The 20,241-nt window shown below is 40.9% G+C and overlaps 1 protein-coding gene and 1 long non-coding RNA gene across 11 annotated transcripts in view; one reads left to right on the forward strand and one right to left on the reverse strand.

The window, feature by feature from the left end:
• LOC140905168 (uncharacterized) overlaps positions 1 to 7,208 on the forward strand; it is a 36,998-nt gene extending 29,790 nt beyond the window's left edge. Inside the window, exon 3 of the long non-coding RNA XR_012156774.1 lies at positions 5,089 to 7,208. This is a non-coding gene — a long non-coding RNA (uncharacterized lncRNA). The remainder of the gene's footprint in view (positions 1 to 5,088) is intronic.
• Positions 1 to 20,241, reverse strand: part of USP15 (ubiquitin specific peptidase 15) — a 136,921-nt gene that overhangs the window by 4,894 nt on the left and 111,786 nt on the right. For 6 of the 10 annotated variants that reach the window (XM_073327929.1, XM_073327928.1, XM_073327937.1 and 3 more), the window contains 11 exons: positions 19,769 to 19,927; positions 18,784 to 19,008; positions 10,116 to 10,199; positions 9,918 to 10,012; positions 7,901 to 8,092; positions 6,815 to 6,930; positions 5,516 to 5,791; positions 5,048 to 5,118; positions 4,558 to 4,673; positions 979 to 1,128; positions 176 to 279 (listed from right to left, as the gene is read on the reverse strand). In XM_073327929.1, coding sequence (XP_073184030.1) covers positions 176 to 279; positions 979 to 1,128; positions 4,558 to 4,673; positions 5,048 to 5,118; positions 5,516 to 5,791; positions 6,815 to 6,930; positions 7,901 to 8,092; positions 9,918 to 10,012; positions 10,116 to 10,199; positions 18,784 to 19,008; positions 19,769 to 19,927 — 1,588 coding nt within the window. The other 4 variants (XM_073327930.1, XM_073327932.1, XM_073327931.1 and 1 more) reach the window with 4 other exon arrangements.

A 20,241-nucleotide genomic window follows, 5' to 3' on the forward strand; every position in this document is an offset into this window, starting at 1 on the left:
ACACATTTCAAGTAACAGAATTAAATGACATGGATTTGGTTTTTTTTTTGCCCTTTGGCCATTTTTAAAAAATGCAGCTGATTAATCAGAGTCAGTTTTAGTGCTAATAAAGAGTCAAAATAAAACATGAAAAGAAAGTTAGTAAGTAAAATGATGGTGTTCAAAATTAACTTACAATGCCCTCCTCCCATTCCTCCATAGTGGTTGGACACAGCAATCAAATTATAGCGGCAAGGCCCTGCATTTGGATTAATGAGGAACTCTGACATATCCAAGTCACTGTTTAAAGAAAAACTCATATTATGTTAATGTTTTTTTCCAACTGCTGCTTAACATTTGAGTGTTGTCTTCGGGCCCTTTTATTTTAAAATCTATCCTACTGGAGCCAAACAGTGGCACAAAGCCTCATATACAGGAAAACACAATTGACACAATATTGGAAAGGTTGGGAGTGCACATGCTCTCTCTCTCTTCTGATCTATAACAGGTATGGGATCAGAGTTTGTACATACACACCCTTCTCTATTCTCAAATTTACATAAAAAATAATGTAAACATAAGTTAGCTTCAAACACACACCTGTCCTGGCTTCCACTTTGTTCAACTGCCTGTATACGGTACCTTAACATACATTAACCTGTAGCTGTCAAAGTCAAACATCTCCTTCCAGAGTCCTTTGCCCAATGCCACTCAGTGAATTATTTTTCACACCTATCTGACTATTTTACTTGTTTCATGTTACTCAGTCCTCCCTCCCACAGCCTACATTTTCTAGGTCTTCTGCTCAGGAGTATTGCTTTTTCCCCATTAGTGCTTGACTTGATCTGTAAATCTGAACTAACATATTTTGCAAATTAAGCATGGACCCATTGTATATAACTCTTAATTAAAACGTATTTAATTTAATCTCAAAATGTCAGGCATGTTAGAAATGTGAAGGCTAACATTTAAATATTTCAATTCAAAAGTTTTTCTTACTTTATTGGAAAATCAACCAATGTATCCAGCTTGTCCCTCATATATCTGCTGTAAGAAAAGCGCTTTAGATGTACTACCAGTACTGGGGGCAGTGACCACAAATCTAACTTTTTGGTTGCTTGCTGATGTTCTTTACAGTTTGGACAATACCTAAAAGAAAGACAGTCACTTTAGCATTCGTAAAGAGTGCAGGTGTTGAAGTGTATCACCAACAAGAAAGATATATCAGGTTGGAAGCTGAATGTGTAAACCTTCAGTTCACTGTTTAACGGCCTGAACCTGAAAGATAGCGCTCTTGAAATTAATGTGAGCTGTGGGTGCTCAAGCATTCCAGGGATCAAGACTTATTTTTAATATTTGAAATATAAACATAAAGGAAAAAAGTCAAATAGCAAAGATACTATATAATATGCCTTGGTGCTGGTCTTTATAGGTTTTTTTAAAGCAGAAAAAATTTAACCTTCTGAACTCAAAAGAAGCTGAAGGAATATGGAAAATTTCAGCAAGTTATGAGCATCTGGAAAGAAAGAGCTTACTTACCAGTAACTGTGGTTCTTCAAGTGTCACTTCTCACATCCACACTTGGGGGATATGCTCCCACCCCACTGCCATTGAACTTAGAGCATTCAAGAAATGCAGTTACCACTGCGACCACAAAAGCTCCCACTAACAGCAATGGACATTTGTAACAGAGATAAGAGGCTGTGAAATCCCTAGCTGCCTTGGTTCCGTCTTCTGAATCTTTGAGAGAATATAATTCCAAAGAAGTAGGGAAGGTGGGGCAGGTAAGAATCATGAAAAATAATCTTTTCTTTGAAGCAGCCTCCGCATATTTCCACTTAGGCAAATGTAAGTAACAGTATAACTGCTAGGAAGGCAGGCTAAGTTCTAATTAGAAAGGACTGCAGAACTGCCCTCCCAAAACAAACATCACATCAAGATGACAAATTAAGAGAATGGTGCTGCATAAAGAAAACTTCAGGTAGAATATTGAATATTTCTATGATGGAATCCTTGCTGAAGCAGGTCAATGATGTTGCTTTAGCCCTACAAGCCTGAGCTCCAAGGCTACCAGGTGCTGATACCAAAGCCAAAGGGCAATTTTAATTTTTAATTTAGATTCTAGGAAATGTTTAAAAACCCTCTGGGTGCCTTTGATATACATTAAAAATACAATCTAGCTTAAAGAAAAACAAGTGTACCAACTTCCCAGCCGAAAGAGGGAAAGAGAAAAAAAGCCATGGTCAGCATATGTGCATTTTGATAGGCTCTAAGCGGAAATGACATTCTTTTTACACTGCTTTCCAAAAGATACACAAAAAGTTCAGGTAACTTCCTATATAAAAATTAGTTTTATCCAATTAAAAACCTCAAAGCCCTCTTAACATTGAGGGTGTGGGCATCTACCTTTCCCTGTTGAGAATGACATTTTGGAAAGAAAACCAGGATATTACATAGTCTGGTTTAGATGGAACCAGTCAGTTTATTTATTTATTTATTTAAAGATAAGCATCTTGGATGAACCTGCATGATCATGACAACTTTGTGCCTTTGGAATATGGCAAAGGGACGATCAGCCATCAAAGCCTGCAAGTCTCTCACCTTTCTTGAAGTTATAATTTTGATTCAGAAAGCTGTTAGTGACTAATGGAATAAAGTGGACTTTCCCCAAAGTTTCAAAGGTCACAGTCATTAACTATGACAAGCGTTGAGTTGACATCTCCCATCAGGACATGCTCTCCATGTGGTGGGATGTTTGAAGAGTCTATGAGAGTGTGTGGTATGTTGAGATGGTAGACAAATAACTTTTGATTATATGAAGAGGCAAAGAAACTTCAGCTATATTAAACAGTCCATAATACATTAAGTAGAGCACAGCACAGAGATAGGCACTAATCTGCTGCCACAGAGAAAACCTTTTCCATTTCTAGGTGTAACATTTCAATGTGGTTTTTTTCTTTGACTGCTACAAGATACTCTGAACCATTGCAGAGGTCAGTGTCCCATGATCTAAGCTGCAAGATTAAGTGAACCAAGACCATCCCATTTTGGAGTAAGGATATCTGATGATTAATCCAGGAGATTCATGTACCCGTACTTCCCAAGACCTGCCCTGACAGCGCTGGCCAGTTTGTGTTTATGTGGAAGCACCAACAAAACACTAGCAGATCAATCAAGACTATAGCACTTCGATTCAGATAATGCAGCCCTGACTCCTTGTTGTCAGAGCAGGTATGAAACTGGATTCAGATTTCTTTCGACTTTAAACCAGATAAAACTGAGGATCACAGGACCAAAAGCTTCTTTCCCCCCATTTTGGACTGCTTCAAATCCAATGAAAATCTACTCTTGTCTCTGCATGGGGCCAGGACAAGCTCCGACCAAAGAGCAGATCCCAGGTTCTGATGTGTAAAGCTGCCACTGTGAGAAAGTCCTAAAATAGAGAGTGCCTGTCCTCCTCAGTTTGAGCTGTAAAGGCCTTACATGCTGAGCAACAAACTGGAAAATGGCCTCACATGCGGCAGGTCAAGAGCAATTTTGTATATTTGATTTCAGGTAAGTGCGGGGGCATCAAATACACTGCTTAAAAAGGTTTTTTTCCCCTCTAGTCTGGGTCTTCTGAATTGGACAGGATGCCCTGGAACAGAGTCTCCCTGGGATTCAAACTGCACAATGATCTAGAAACTATACCTGAACACAATCCAAACTAATAACAGCAACAAGCTAACAGGAGATTTTAGGTTTTAAAAAAAAAAAAAAAAAAAAACGGTTCTCTGGTTACACAGTGAAGCTAGCTGAAGAAAGGAAGGAAGAAATGAGGTGGCCACTTGCGGAGCCTCTTGAACATCTGGTGCTGTGAAGAGGCTCTCATGAGGTTCCAATGGGAACTGCTTTCTAAAAGATCCCCAAAGCTCATTGGTACTGGGGGAAAAATCTCACAACTGAGAATATTCAGATGTCCCCTTATAGAAGAACAGCAGTTTATAATACATACATTGGTTTGAAAAAATTCAACAATACTACACCTAATATACGCAGCCGGTACATTTAAAAAGTCCAACTGGTCTGAAATATTCTACCAGTTGCAGAGACATCACTAGAACAAGTAGACTCTCTCACGCTAATGGAAAATTTTAAGTGAACCAAAGCTTTTCATATATAAACATAAACACACAATAAGCGTTTGTGTAGAAAAAGTTTAATATATGATAAACTTTTCAATCTCAGCTAGAACCATACTCATTCTCATCACTGCACTACAAATCTGCACAGGAGTGGTTCTCGAATGATTTCATAATGCAGACCAGCTCCCCTCCTATTCATGATAGCATGGACTGTTTCCCTTCCCATATGCAATCATATAACATTCCAGTAGCAGTTACAGAAATTGCTTACATAGTAAAGAAAATATGTAATGTATCCTTAGTTGTGTTTTCATGCAGTTTAGCAGATGGAATAAGGACTGCAAGTACCATGTGAGCAATCTGCAGCTCACCAGCAAGTGCTCCATGGACCACAGTTTGAAACACACTGTCTACAGAACTAGTTCAGCACATCAAGTTTCATTTTTGCTCTTACCATGGATCTTCAGCACCTAGTTTCTCCTTTGTTGTAAACAGTTCAATGCAATCTTTTAATTTCACAAAAGGCTTTTTTGGAGGTTTATATTCCACACTTTCATGTTTTTCAAAATCCTAAAGAGAAGTATTTCTTGAGTTAAGAGAACAAATGAAATAAAACTCATTTTAGTGATATCGTCTTACTATGAACAGTACCTACAAGCTCCTAAATATGGAAAACTGCTCAAAATGTGTTCAAATGTAATTAAGTTTCACATGTTTTAGATTTATTTTTCTAAATTAGTAAGCCTCAGATCACCTAAATTGTTAGATATAAGGGGTTTCTTTTATGGTAAAGTAATTTATTACAAAATGTACTATATCTTTCTACTCTTTCTTTGAAATATTTCTAGAAATCTACACTTCACATAAATAGTGCATTAAATCATATATTTGCATGATAAAAGTTTAGTAATTGCTGAAAAAGAAGTGTAAAATAAATGCCTTACCTCTGCTGCATTATCATCAAAGTATCTTTTTTTCATTTCAGGATCCCAATCCAAAGCAAGAAAAGATCTTTCTAAGAAGGAAAACACATGTTCCCCTCAAAAATACATTTATTATCTGAAAGTATGTTTAATTTGTAGCGATTACTAATCAAAATAAACTAAAATAACCGTTGGTACAAGTTTAAGAAAATCAAAAATTTGGTTTCATTAAAATGTGTGAAAGTTATGTGTTTCTAAAAATCAACAGCTTGCAATGTCAAGCTGAACAATGTTCGTTGGCTCGAACAAGAGATGATATATATATTTTCCTGAAGACAGACTATAAGCACATAGGTACATACATGTATGCACTGGGAAAAAAACATGAGTAGCCTACCAACAGAAGGCAGAGCCGTTCAAGGAAATGGTACCAGAAACACAAAAAACATTGTGATCAAATTTAACCAAACCCATCCCCCAATGACTTACCATCAAGCCTGAGTTGCCTATCATCAAATCTAATATGTCTGGTATCATCTTTGATATAGTTGATGTCAGTACTGCCTAAATTGTTGAACTGGAATGTAAACAATCGTTTTTTGTGTCCCATGAGTAGTTGACCTTTGCAAGTTTCCTCAGTACACAATCCATTTTCAGAATCATTGTCTCCTCCAACTGAGTCTTCTGATTGGCTGTTTTCATTCTCTGAGGGAAGTTCCTGATCCTGGCTGGATTCATCATCTTGTTCATCTGTCTCCATTTCACCTAACGAAATAGGGTGTAATTCAACAAATCTGACAGTGCATTCTATTTAGGCAGCATTTTAAGGTGCTGCATTTTTCCTCCTACTAGAAAGTTTTGCATTGTTATTGAAATTAGGAAAACCAGCAAAATCTAGACTGAAGGGTAAGATGTTTGTTATACTCTACAGGACTTGGGGCTTTTTGATTTTCTGGTAAGTACCTCACATGGTCTCCTTCCACATATACCATAGTTGAAGACAGTTTCTTACAAATTGGAAAGGACCCATCCTCACTCTATACACAACTTTACGTATGTACCACCACCATTTTCAATTTCATTTTAATGTTTCCCCCTTCAGCCAGTGTTCTCACACACTCCTCTTTTCATTTTCCTCATGCTTTCAGCACACACTGGAATGTTCAACTAAACTCTCTCTAGATTTATGACAAAAATATTTTCCTCTTTTGAACCCAGATGTCTGTGAACATGCTAAGAGTCCAACCAGCAAAAGGAAACGTGATACCACATTTTAAAGAGTTTAACTCCTAGCTAACAGGTCACCGCCACTCAAATTCTGCTAAGTTCCTTGCAATTACTGTCTCTTGAACAAATTGCCTTAAAAGTTAAAAGAAGAAAAATAACAGTCCTGCTGAGTTCAGTAAATTTGAAGCTTAAAGTAGCTACACCACTCAAAAGAAAGTTTAAATATCAAGGCTTTTAAGCCTCCAAAATGACAATTTTAAAACAAATTGGGGGGCCAGCCTGGTGGTCTAGTAGCAATATATTATCCTGACAGCCAGGGAGTCAAATCTGGCTAAGTGAGAACTGGAAGTGCTACAATGAACACTCCTCACATCCGTTTTTAATACTGCCTTTAGCTTAAGCTTGCCTGCAGTGATACAGACTTAATGTGGTGGCTTTGAGGGTGGTGGTTAGAATCAAGAGGAAAAAGGGAGAATTACGTAATTGGGGCAGAAAGGCATTAAAGTATGAATCTTACACTGAACTCAAAATATTAAACAAGTGTAACTATTCAAGCCTTACTTGGGGATCCTTCTTCATGTATTCCATTTGGGCCATTACCATTGATACCATGGTCCTTACAGCAGTGTAGGGATCCTTCAGTGTCTTCACTTTCAGTACATGTTTTCACATATCGGCTAAAATAAGCAATTGAAAATAATAATGAACATTTGTATACCACTGGGTTTTGTTTAAGATGAATATTTGCTTGTAAAGTAATAAGAGCACTGAAAATACAGTAGGTAGTGTAAATGCTCTTACAACGTACTGTATTCCTGCCATGATTCACAGTTACATTAAATGAATAAAGTGAACTCATATCAATTGCTGCAACAAACTGTTTCTGAAGCACATTTCTTCTTGCTTTTTCTATAGAGTTTTTTTAACTGTGTGCTATCTCCTTTGCTCTATATTAGTTTCTGTTTTTTTAGTATCCCAACCACACTGTCTATATAACTGGTCAGATATAGAAAAATTTTGTACACCTTGTACTATGAGGACATGTCTACAAGAGAAAGTTATATCAGCATAAGGTAAGGTGTGAATTTAAACTGATATAATTATACCTGAAGAAGAGTTTTGTGTGAGCTCAAAAGCTTGTCTCTCTCACCAACAGAAGTTGGTTCAATAAAAGATACTATCTCATCCAGCTACCGGAATAACTCCCTGTGTGGATGTTCCTTTTCCAGAATGAGAGTCTCCACGGGGAGAGCTATCCCAGTATAACTAATCTGGTACAACAGGTGAAACTTTCCCATGTAGACAAGCCCTAACTGCCATGATTAAACAACGCCCCCTCCACACACAAACAAACCCCAAACCAAAAAACCTCTTCCCTCCCAAATATAACCACCCTCCTTCAAACATGACACTATTTTTGGATGACATAAATGCCATTAAAAAAATCAAACTAAAACCAAGTCTAGTTTGGCTCTCAAGAGATTAAAAACTTGAGTAAAAAATAGTCTTATTTTACAGAAAACAAATATAACTGCCCATTAAAGTCTAATCAGAGTTCCCTAACAATGCATATAAAAAGCAATCATCCACAGAACCTGATTATTACTGTTACTTACATTTAAAAAAATTTTCAAGTAATATTCTTACCACATTCTCAACAGCAGAAGGTTATACAGTTTATCTTCAGTATTGTTTCTAGGCACTGTTATAAGAAAAGGCTGACCAAACAGCGAAGAACCACTATGGTGGCTGTAACTGGTATGTCTATACTTTTCCCTTAAACAAACAGGAATTATGACTTGCTCTGTATCCTCTGTTCTGTTGATAGCGATTTCAAATCTTAAAAAATAGAAAAGCAGGCAAGACAAAGGTCATTTAGAAGAATCTGACAGAAAACCAAGACTTCTGTTTATTGCATGTTTCTTCTATGCAATTAATTTATTTAGCTGTAACTAAATCCAACTCCACACAAATTTATACTTAATATTAGGGCTGTCAAGTGATTAAAAAAATTAATCAAACAATAATAGAATATCATTTATTTAAATATTTTTGGATGTTTTCTACATTTTCAAATATACTGATTTCAGTTACAACACAGAATACAAAGTGTACAGTGCTCACTTTATATTTATTTTTATTACAAACATTTGCACTGTAAAAAACAAAAGAAATAGTACTTTTCAATTCACCCAATACAAATACTGTAGTGGAATCTCTATCATAAAAGTTGAACTTACAAATGTAGATAAATTATGTACAGAAAAAATAACTGCATTCAAAAATAAAACAAAGGAAAACGTTAGAGCCTATGAGTCCACTCAATCCTACTTCTTGTTCAACCAATCGCTAAGAGAAACAAGTTTGTTTACATTTGCAGGAGATAATGCTGCCTGCTTCTTGTTTACAATGTCTCCTGAAAGTGAGAATAGGTATTCAGGTGGCAATTTTGTAGCCAGCATTGCAAGGTATTTAGCAGATATGCTCAACATTCATATGCCCCTTCATGCTTCGGCCACCATTCCAGAACACGTGTCCATGCTGATGATGGATTTTGCTCGATAACAATCCAAAGCAGTGTGGACCGACGCATGTTAATTTTCATCATACAAGTCAGATGCCACCAGCAGAAGGCTGATTTCTGTTTTGGTGGTTCACGTTCTGTAGTTTCCACATCGGACTGTTGCTCTTAACTCTTCCGAAAGCATGCTCCACACCTTGTCCCTCTCAGATTTTGGAAGGCACTTAAGATTCTTAAACCTTGGGTCAAATGCTGTAGCTATCTTTAGAAATCTCATATTGGTACCTTCTTTGCGTTTTGTCACATCTACGGCGAAGGTGTTCTTAAAACGAACAACACGTACTGGGTCATCATCCGAGACTGCTACAACATGAAATATATGGCAGAATGCAGATAAAAGAGTAGGAGACATACAGTTCTTCCCCAAGTTCAGTCACAAATTTAATTAACACTTTTTTTTAATGAGCATCATCAGCATGGAAGCATGGACTCTGGAATGGTGGCCGAAGCATGAAGGGGCATATGAATGCTTAGCATACCTGGTACGTAATACCTTACAAAGCGGACTACAAAATCACCACGCGAACGCCTGTTCTCACTTTCAATTGACATTGTAAATACGAAGCGGGCAGCATTATCTCCTGTAAATGTAAACAAACTTGTTTGGCTTAGCGATTGGCTGAATAAGTAGAACTGAGTGACTTGTAGGCTCTAAAGTTTTACATTGTTCTGTTTTGGAGTGCAGTTCTGTAACAAAAAATATCTATATTTGTAAATTGCACTTTCAAAATAAAGAAATTGCACTACAATCGCTACAGAAATACTATTTCTTTTCTTTATCATTTGTACAGTGCAAATATTTTTAATCAAAAATAATATAAGGTGAGTACTGTACACTTCATATTGTGTTGTAACTGAAATCAATATATTTGAAAACGTAGAAAAACATCCAAAATATTTAATAAATTTCAATTGGTATTTATGGTTTAACAGTGCGATTAAAACTGGGATTAATCGCAATACATTTTTTTAATCATGATTAATTTTTTTTAGTTAATCACATGAGTTAGCTGGTATTAAATCGACAGCCCTACTCAGTATGGAGGTATTTCCTGACAATAAAAAGAGACTATTTGAACTTACACATAGATGTCATCGCGTTCCATAATACTACTCAAATTTTCATCCATAGCAAATATTCTGTGGAACCTATGATTGTATATATCAGTCACTATCATCTAAAAGGAAATAAAAAATTAAGTCACTCTTAAATTGGTTTAAAAACACTGAAAATATTTAACATTGGGCTATGTATAAATGATTACCTCAGCAACGTCTTACCTTATCTGCAGCAACACCAGACAAAGTTGACAGTGCTGTGCAAAGGTCCAGTATATTTCCAATTTTCGGAACTACTACTTTGTACTAAAAAACAAAATGTGATAATTTTTCACTCTTAAAGGACTGAAGCCGCTTGAGAAAAGTTGTCATACGTCCACAATTTGTGTACAGTCTTAGTGTGTGTCTTTACATTCTTATTTAGATTCTCATTATATACGGAATTTATAACCTACCATGTAACAGATTTACTCATTACGTTTATTTGTTACTGCAAATACATTTTGGACATCTACAGTTTTATTAGTCTAAAAGTGAGCACACTAGTAGTACATATAATACTCTACAATGTGCTATTTCATGTGAGGCCACTTCTTTCCCATACAAAAAACCAACAGTGAAATGTATTTAGACACAGGGTAATAATTTTCAAAAACACCGATACCCCATTTTCAAAAGCGACTTAGGCCTGGTCTATACTACAAAGGGTATGTCTACACTACGGAATAAGGTCGAATTTATAGAAGTCGGTTTTTTAGAAATCGGTTTTATATATTCGAGTGTGTGTGTCCCCACAGAAAATGCTCTAAGTGCATTAAGTGCATTCACTCGGCGGAGCGCTTCCACAGTACCGAGGCTAGAGTCAACTTCCGGAGCGTTGCACTGTGGGTAGCTATCCCACAGTTCCCGCAGTCTCCGCTGCCCATTGGAATTCTGGGTTGAGATCCCAATGCCTGATGAGGCTAAAACATTGTCGCGGGTGGTTCTGGGTACATATCGTCAGGCCCCCGTTCCCTCCCTCCCTCCCTCCCTCCCTCCGTGAAAGCAAGGGCAGACAATCGTTTTGTGCCTTTTTTCCTGAGTTACCTGTGCAGACGACATACCACGGCAAGCATGGAGCCCGCTCAGGTAACCGTCACCGTATGTCTCCTGGGTGCTGGCAGACGCGGTACGGCTTTGCTACACAGTAGCAGCAACCCCTTGCCTTGTGGCAGCAGACGGTACAGTACGACCGGTAGCCGTCATCGTCATGTCCGAGATGCTCCTGGCCACGCTGGCTGGGAGCGCCTGGACAGACATGGGCGCAGGGACTAAATTTGGAGTGACTTGACCAGGTCATTCTCTTTAGCCCTGCAGTCAGTCCTATTGAACCGTCTTATGGTGAGCAGGCAGGCGATACGGATTGCTACAGTCGTACTGTACCATCTTCTGCCAGGCAGGCAAGAGATGAGGATGGCTAGCAGTCGTACTGTACCATCTTCTGCTGAGCAGCCATGAGATGTGGATGGCATGCAGTCCTTCTGCACCGTCTGCTGCCAGCCAAAGATGTAAAAGATAGATGGAGTGGATCAAAACAAGAAATAGACCAGATTTATTTTGTACTCATTTGCCTCCTCCCCTGTCTAGGGGACTCATTCCTCTAGGTCACACTGCAGTCACTCACAGAGAAGGTGCAGCAAGGTAAATCTAGCCATGTATCAATCAGAGGCCAGGCTAACCTCCTTGTTCCAATAAGAACAATAACTTAGGTGCACCATTTCTTATTGGAACCCTCCGTGAAGTCCTGCCTGAAATACTTCTTGATGTAAAGCCACCCCCTTTGCTGATTTTAGCTCCCTGAAGCCAACCCTGTAAGCCGTGTCGTCAGTCGCCCCTCCCTCCGTCAGAGCAACGGCAGACAATCGTTCCGCACCTTTTTTCTGTGCGGACGCCATACCAAGGCAAGCATGGAGGCCGCTAAGCTCACTTTGGCAATTAGGAGCACATTAAACACCACACGCATTATCCAGCAGCATATGCAGCACCAGAACCTGGCAAAGCGATACTGAGCGAGGAGGCGATGTCAGCGCGGTCACGTGAGTGATCAGGACATGGACACAGATTTCTCTGAAAGCATGGGCCTTGCCAATGCATGCATCATGGTGCTAATGGGGCAGGTTCATGCTGTGGAACACCGATTCTGGGCTCGGGAAACAAGCACAGACTGGTGGGACCGCATAGTGTTGCGGGTCTGGGATGATTCCCAGTGGCTGTGAAACTTTCGCATGCGTAAGGGCACTTTCATGGAACTTTGTGACTTGCTTTCCCCTGCCCTGAGGCGCATGAATACCAAGATGAGAGCAGCCCTCACAGTTGAGAAGCGAGTGGCGATAGCCCTGTGGAAGCTTGCAACGCCAGACAGCTACCAGTCAGTTGGGAATCAATTTGGAGTGGGCAAATCTACTGTGGGGGCTGCTGTGATGCAAGTAGCCCACGCAATCAAAGATCTGCTGATATCAAGGGTAATGACCCTGGGAAATGTGCAGGTCATAGTGGATGGCTTTGCTGCAATGGGATTCCCTAACTGTGGTGGGGCCATAGACAGAACCCATATCCCTATCTTGGCACCAGAGCACCAAGCCGCCGAGTACATAAACCGCAAGGGGTACTTTTCGATAGTCCTGCAAGCTCTGGTGGATCACAAGGGACGTTTCACCAACATCAACGTGGGATGGCCGGGAAAGGTACATGATGCTTGCATCTTCAGGAACTCTGGTCTGTTTCAAAAGCTGCAGGAAGAGACTTTATTCCCAGACCAGAAAATAACTGTTGGGGATGTTGAAATGCCTATATGTATCCTTGGGGACCCAGCCTACCCCTTAATGCCATGGCTCATGAAGCCGTACACAGGCAGCCTGGACAGTAGTCAGGAGCTGTTCAACTACAGGCTGAGCAAGTGCAGAATGGTGGTAGAATGTGCATTTGGACGTTTAAAGGTGCGCTGGCGCAGTTTACTGACTCGCTTAGACCTCAGCGAAACCAATATTCCCACTGTTATTACTGCTTGCTGTGTGCTCCACAATATCTGTGAGAGTAAGGGGGAGACGTTTATGGCGGGGTGGGAGGTTGAGGCAAATCGCCTGGCTGCTGGTTACGCGCAGCCAGACACCAGGGTGGTTAGAAGAGCACAGGAGGGAGCGGTACGCATCAGAGAAGCTTTGAAAACCAGTTTCATGACTGGCCAGGCTATGGTGTGAAAGTTCTGTTTGTTTCTCCTTGATGAAACCCCCCGCCCCTTGGTTCACTCTACTTCCTGTAAGCTAACCGCCCGCCCCTCCTCCCTTCAATCACCGCTTGCAGAGGCAATAAAGTCATTGTTGCTTCACATTCATGCATTCTTTATTCATTCATCACACAAATAGGAGGATGACTACCAAAGTAGCCCATGAAGGATGGTGGAGGAGGGAAGGAAAATGCCACACAGCACTTTAAAAGTTTACAACTTTAAAATTTATTGAATGACAGCCTTCTTTTTTTTGGGCAATCCTCTGTGGTGGAGTAGCTGGTTGGCCGGAGGCCCCCCCACTGCGTTCTTGGGCGTCTGGGTGTGGAGGCTATGGAACTTGGGGAGGAGGGCGGTTGGTTACACAGGGGCTGTAGTGGCAGTCTGTGCTCCAGCTGCCTTTGCTGCAGCTCAACCATGCACTGGAGCATACTGGTTTGGTCCTCCAGCAGCCTCAGCATTGAATCCTGCCTCCTCTGATCACGCTGCCGCCACATTTGAGCTTCAGCCCTCTCTTCAGCCTGCCACCTCTCCTCCCGGTCATTTTGTGCTTTCCTGCACTCTGACATTATTTGCCTCCACGCATTCGTCTGTGCTCTGTCAGTGTGGGAGGACAGCATGAGCTCGGAGAACATTTCATCGCGAGTGCGTTTTTTCTTCTTTCTAAGCTTCACTAGCCTCTGGGAAGGAGAAGATCCTGTGATCATTGAAACACATGCAGCTGGTGGAGAAAAAAAAAAAGGGACAGCGGTATTTAAAAAGACATTTTATAAAACAGTGGCTACACTCTTTCAGGGTAAACCTTGCTGTTAACATTACATACATAGCACATGTGCTTTCGTTACAAGGTCGCATTTTGCCTCCCCCCACCGCGTGGCTACCCCCTCAACCTTCCCCCCTCCCTGTGGCTAACTGCGGGGAACATTTCTGTTTAGCCACAGGCAAACAGCCCAGCAGGAATGGGCTCCTCTGAGTGTCCCCTGAAGAAAAGCACTCTATTTCAACCAGGTGACCATGAATTATACCTCACTTTCCTGAGGATAACACAGAGAGATAAAGAACGGATGTTGTTTGAATGCCAGCAAACATACACTGCAATGCTTTGTTGTACAATGATTCCCGAGTACGTGTTACTGGCCTGGAGTGGTAAAGTGTCCTACCATGAAGGACGCAATAAGGCTGCCCTCCCCAGAAACCTTTTGCAAAGGCTTTAGGAGTACATCTAGGAGAACCACGAATGCAAGGGAAAGTAATCCTTTCACATGCTTGCTTTTAAACTATGTATAGTATTTTAAAAGGTACACTCACCAGAGGTCCCTTCTCCGCCTGCTGGGTCCAGGAGGCAGCCCTGGGTGGGTTCGGGGGGTACTGGCTCCAGGTCCAGGGTGCGAAACAGTTCCTGGCTGTCGGGAAAACCGGTTTCTCCGCTTGCTTGCTGTGAGCTATCTACAACCTCATCATCATCATCTTCGTCCCCAAAACCTGCTTCCGTATTGCCTCCATCTCCATTGAAGGAGTCAAACAACACGGCTGGGGTAGTGGTGGCTGAACCCCCTAAAATGGCATGCAGCTCATCATAGAAGCGGCATGTTTGGGGCTCTGACCCGGAGCGGCCGTTCGCCTCTCTGGTTTTCTGGTAGGCTTGCCTCAGCTCCTTCAGTTTCACGCGGCACTGCTTCGGGTCCCTGTTATGGCCTCTGTCCTTCATGCCCTGGGAGATTTTGACAAAAGGTTTTGGCATTTTGAAAACTGGAACGGAGTTCTGATAGCACGGATTCCTTTCCCCAAACAGCGATCAGATCCCGTACCTCCCATTCGGTCCATGCTGGAGCTCTTTTGCGATTCTGGGACTCCATCATGGTCACCTGTGCTGATGAGCTCTGCATGGTCACCTGCAGCTTGCCACGCTGGCCAAACAGGAAATGAGATTTAAAAGTTCGTGGTTCTTTTCCTGTCTACCTGGCCAGTGCATCTGAGTTGAGAGTGCTGTCCAGAGCGGTCACAATGGAGCACTCTGGGATAGCTCCCGGAGGCCAATACCGTCTAATTGTGTCCACAGTACCCCAAATTCAAGCCGGCAAGGCCGATTTAAGCGCTAATCCACTTGTCAGGGGTGGAGTAAGGAAATCGATTTTAAGAGCCCTTTAAGTCGAAATAAAGGGCTTCATCGTATGGACGAGTGCAGGTTTACATCAATTTAATGCTGCTAAATTCGACCTAAAGTCCTAGTGTAGACCAGGGCAAAGTTAGGTCAAAGTAATCCGCTTTGCCTTGACCTATTTATGCGTAAGTCTACACTCAAATTTGTCTCTGGAAAACATAAGCAACCCATTATGGTGACACAGTTAAACCACCTCCCCAAATGACTTTGGGCCATAGTCAAAAGAACGACCATATTGGCTCAGACCCAAGTTCCATCTAGCCCTGTAGCCTGTCTTCCAACAGTGGCCAGTGCCAGGTGCCCCAGAGGGAATGAACAGAACAGGTAATCATCAAGTGATCCATCCCTTGTTGCCTATTCCCATCTTCTGGCAAACAGAGGGTAGGGACTTCATTAACGTTTAGTCGACCTACTAAGGTCAATGCAGTGTAAGTGCAGACACTGCATGACCTATGTCAACTCTAACCGTTCTCCAGCAGCTGTTCCAACAATGCTGTTCTCTGCAACACTGACTGTTCTAGTCACAATTGTGAATTCCACTGCCCTGGAGTCTCCTGTGTATTTCTGAAATGCCTTTTCCTGATTGCCCACCATGGCAAGCACACCTAGCAGCTCTCCCTTGTGTGCAGCTGTCTAACCGACCACATCAGCTCCATGTACTAGACATGCTCCTGCCTAGAGAGACAGGAGATATTGGATCTCCTGTGCCCGTGGGTAGAAGAAGCTGTGCAGGCACAACTACAGACCAATCATACGAACGTGGACATCTACGAGCAGATTGCACAGGGGATGCAGGAGAAGGGGTACAAAAGGGATCAGTAACAGTGCTGCATGAAAGCAAAGGAACTGTGACAGGCATACAAGGCCAAGGAGGCTAGCAATCAATCTGGTGATGAGCCACAGACCTGATGCTTTTATAAAATGCTGCATGAGATGCCCACCAGCACCCACAGACACTGTGGACACCTAGGAGAAGCCTGGACAGAGACCCCTGCTCTGGGCACGAGGAGGGGAACCCAGTGTGGGGGTGAGGGTATCCAGCTATGCCACAAGCCAGGACCTGTCAAGACTCCACCACAGCCTAGACAGTCCCAACAGTTATGCATGGATGAGCCCGATGAAGGGGAAGGAATCTTGTGTAAGTGCGTGCATGCGTTTTTCCTTACAGTGTTTAAATGTAAAGAGGCGCCCAGCCCAACTCTTAAGTTAATAGGACACAGGTATCTATTTTTCATTGTTTTACTTGTACGAGAAACGGTAGCAGTGCAATGAACAGAAATAGTGTTATCTGCTTTTCATATCCTGGTAGGATAAGGTTGAGGGGACATGCAGAGCAATGTTGTTTATGCACACAAGGGTGTCCCTTGTATCCTCCTGAGAGGGCCAGATGAAACTTTCATGGAGATATGCAGCAATCCTCCCCCTAGATTTTTTTTTTTTTTTTAAATTCCATTAAGTACAAAGGAAAAAGAAGTCAAGTCAATCCAAGCATGGTCACACGGTGTTAACAACTATTATAACAACACTGAAGTTAGATGTTCTAGATACTACTCAAGGTTTCAGAAAAAACTGGTAGGAACAACAAGCAGGTGAAATTTTTCTTTAACTATGGTAAGAACTCCGAAGATGATTATTTTTAATTCTTGGCAATCTTTCTCACTGTAGGCTTGCCAGTGCTTTTTCAAAGACTAAAAATGCAACTTTTTAACTTGCCAAATGGATTGCTGTTTTGTGTGATGACAGACATTATTTTGCAGCACTTTCACCCTGGGGAAGTGATTGAACTTTGGGCTCCTGCATGGAGATGCAGAACACCGATCAGATGACCAAAACAAAGATTTAATATTAAGCTCTTCAGGATTGTGTCCAGAAACATGTCTGTCTGTGCATGCATAGTTTGTCCCAAGAAGATTTCAGACGGACATTTCTTAGCACTTATGTGCATCAAAGAGACACAAGAGTAACTAGAAACAGACAATTATCTCATGAGTTAATTTCCAAATGAAAAAAAATTTCATATCCAACCATGAGGGCTCAACCTGTCTCTTCAACTTCTCCTGAAAGTCACACTATTACCTTAAACGCAATGCACCTAAACTCAACTCCTGCTTTTTTCCTCCCTCTCTGCTACACTATTCTCCATTTACTACTAATGTTACTATCTTCTCTGGTTTCAGAGTAGCAGCTGTGTTAGTCTGTATTCGCAAAAAGAAAAGGAGTACTTGTGGCACCTTGGAGACTAACAAATTTATTTGAGCATAAGCTTTCGTGAGATGCAGCCGATGAAGTGAGCTTGAGCATAAGCTTTCATGAGCTATAGCTCACTTCATCGGCTGCATCTCACGAAAGCTTATGCTCAAATAAATTTGTTAGTCTCTAAGGTGTCACAAGTACTCCTTTTCTTTTTACTATCTTATCTATTACTCAGTTGTGTAACTGCTATCTTCGACTCCTCTTTCCCTTGACCCATCCAACCAGATTTTGTCCAAACCTTGACTTTTCCCCCTCCACAAGCCAAACTCCTTTCTGCTCCTGCAGCCATAACTCATCGGGTTCTTGTCTCCCACCTCACTTACTGTACCTGCCTCCTTTCTGGCCTCCTTAACATGCACATTGCCCTCTTCAGTCCAAAAAATATTGCTGCTAAAGTAACTCGGTTCTGGCATTGTCACTCTTCTCTCCCATCTTCCACTGTTCCCCCACCTCTACTACACCAGGTTCAAGTATTCAAGGGCTTTCACAACTCAGCCCCTTCCTATTTAACCACCCTTACATATCTCCTACAATCTCTTCCACCAACTACAGTCTGTGAATCTCAATGTCTGCTTCTCCCACAATAGTCTATGGGCTCTGTTCCAAGTCACTCCTTTCGCATCTAATTCCCTCTTGAATTGGCCCACAAGACCACCCTTTCCACATTCAAATATTTTCTGAAGATCCTTTGATGACTACAGAATATTTGCTGACTAATAATGGAAAGTTGAGGGCAACTGGGCATAGTTTACATATTTAATAAAAAATAAAAATCTGTATCAAGAACTCACTTTACTAGTGCATTGTACTCCACCGAACTTTTGATGTTTGTCATCATTTTAGACTTGGGGCAGGGACTGTGCATTTCTTTATGTTTGCATAGCAAGTAGATTATTTTGACAATATTTGAAACAAACTAATAATAAATAATAATAATAAAGAACACAGCCTGGATTTAAAAGGTTAGGGGAAATTAATATAGTAGTAAAATAAATGATCAATATCTTCCTTGAAATTCAGTAGAGTTATAGTAAAATGTGTCTTTTACAAAGTTTCCTCATTAATAAGTAACAGAGATGAAAGTCAAAAAACCGTACCATCCTGACAAATTTAATTTGTCAGATTTACTGCCTGTTCTGTCAAGTGTTAAAAACATGAACAGAAAAAAAGATTTTAACACCACAGACGTTTTACGTAAACAAAATATTTCTTACCTGCATAGGTTTAGTAAGTGGATCCATTCTAACTAAATAAACTTCCAAAGTGCGTTCTTTTTTCATGGGTAATGGAAGTGTCAAGTAACAAAAGGGATCAAAGGTTACAGAAATCTTTGCACATTCAGGGCAAACAAGGGTGGATTTAAAAAGACCATGAAATATATCTACAATGATGGAATCATTTCTTTTTAAATGGTTCTCCCAGGCTTCCTCAGCAACCACCTACAATTAAAATAGAACTTGGGTTATAGCAAAAAAACCACACTAATGAAATGCATGTTATGTATTACTGATACAAGTCGTTAATATGAGACTATCCATTACATGGATTAAATGTACAAAAAAAAAAGTCTGACCCCAAGGACTGCACACGGGCTGACTACAGCAATGACACCTCACTTGTTAAGGGGATTGTGAGAGTTAAACACTTGTTAGGATAGAGACTCAGAAATCCGCTCCAATGGATGTTTGATCTATTTGGCTGAGTAACTGGACAAAAAGGAAGTTGAAGACAAAAATCCCCATCTGAAGTAGCCCAGGGTTAGTGTGTATAATGATGCTCTACAGACAAGCAACTTAGGGCTGTGGAGTTTCCCCAATTAGGAGTATAGATGAGAGAGGCAGGAAACAGGAACTGACAAGTATGCTGAAAGAAAGAGACTGCAAGACCAGGGGGCCAAAATGCACCTGCTTTTCTTGGTGTGTTGGATGGAGTCTCTGCAAGTGGAATTATCTCTGTATAGCCTTGATGCTCTTTTTGCTATCTCTTTTCAAAGTAATCAGGAATTGTGTACATGTAAATAAATGAGACTAGAAAATATCTTGAGTCTTTGTATCCATTAAATTCTCTTCCACTAAATTCTGCCACTAAGCAGCCCCCCAAAATGTTAATGCTTGACAAAGGGGCAACAATATCTTACAACATACTGTAGCATTAAGTAATGAACTAAAACACAAAGAAAACCAATACTAAGAACATTACCTTGTCTGGCCTTCCATCTGCATCCTTTAATTGAATATAAGGCTTTTTCCTAATCCGATTCAAATCTTCATGTAAACCATCTAAAAGAAAAGCTAGAAGTTCTTGACAGTCTTGTTGCTGATATCCAGAAAACTGAGGTGCAAATCGTCCCACTTGTGTCTAGAGAGCATATATGAAAATTTTCAGTTTGGGAAATTTAATGTTTGATTTTGTGTAAACTAATAAATAGCCAGGGGCTACCAGCACGTAACAATGCTTAGAAATCAATGATTGCATCTGGTACCTTGTGTTTTCAAGAATGGCTGCCACTCAGGGGCCATAGCAAGGAATATTACATAGCTGAACATGCTTGCATGGAGCTATGGGAGGAGCTCTTGGAGAGGAAGGATGTTTTTGTGGTTAAAAAACACTGCACTGGTACGCAGGAGGTCTGGGTTCTATTCCCAACTATACTACAGATTACTCCTTTGACT

This window comes from Lepidochelys kempii, chromosome 1 (assembly GCF_965140265.1).
Source record: "Lepidochelys kempii isolate rLepKem1 chromosome 1, rLepKem1.hap2, whole genome shotgun sequence".
NCBI classification, from domain to species: Eukaryota; Metazoa; Chordata; order Testudines; family Cheloniidae; genus Lepidochelys; species Lepidochelys kempii.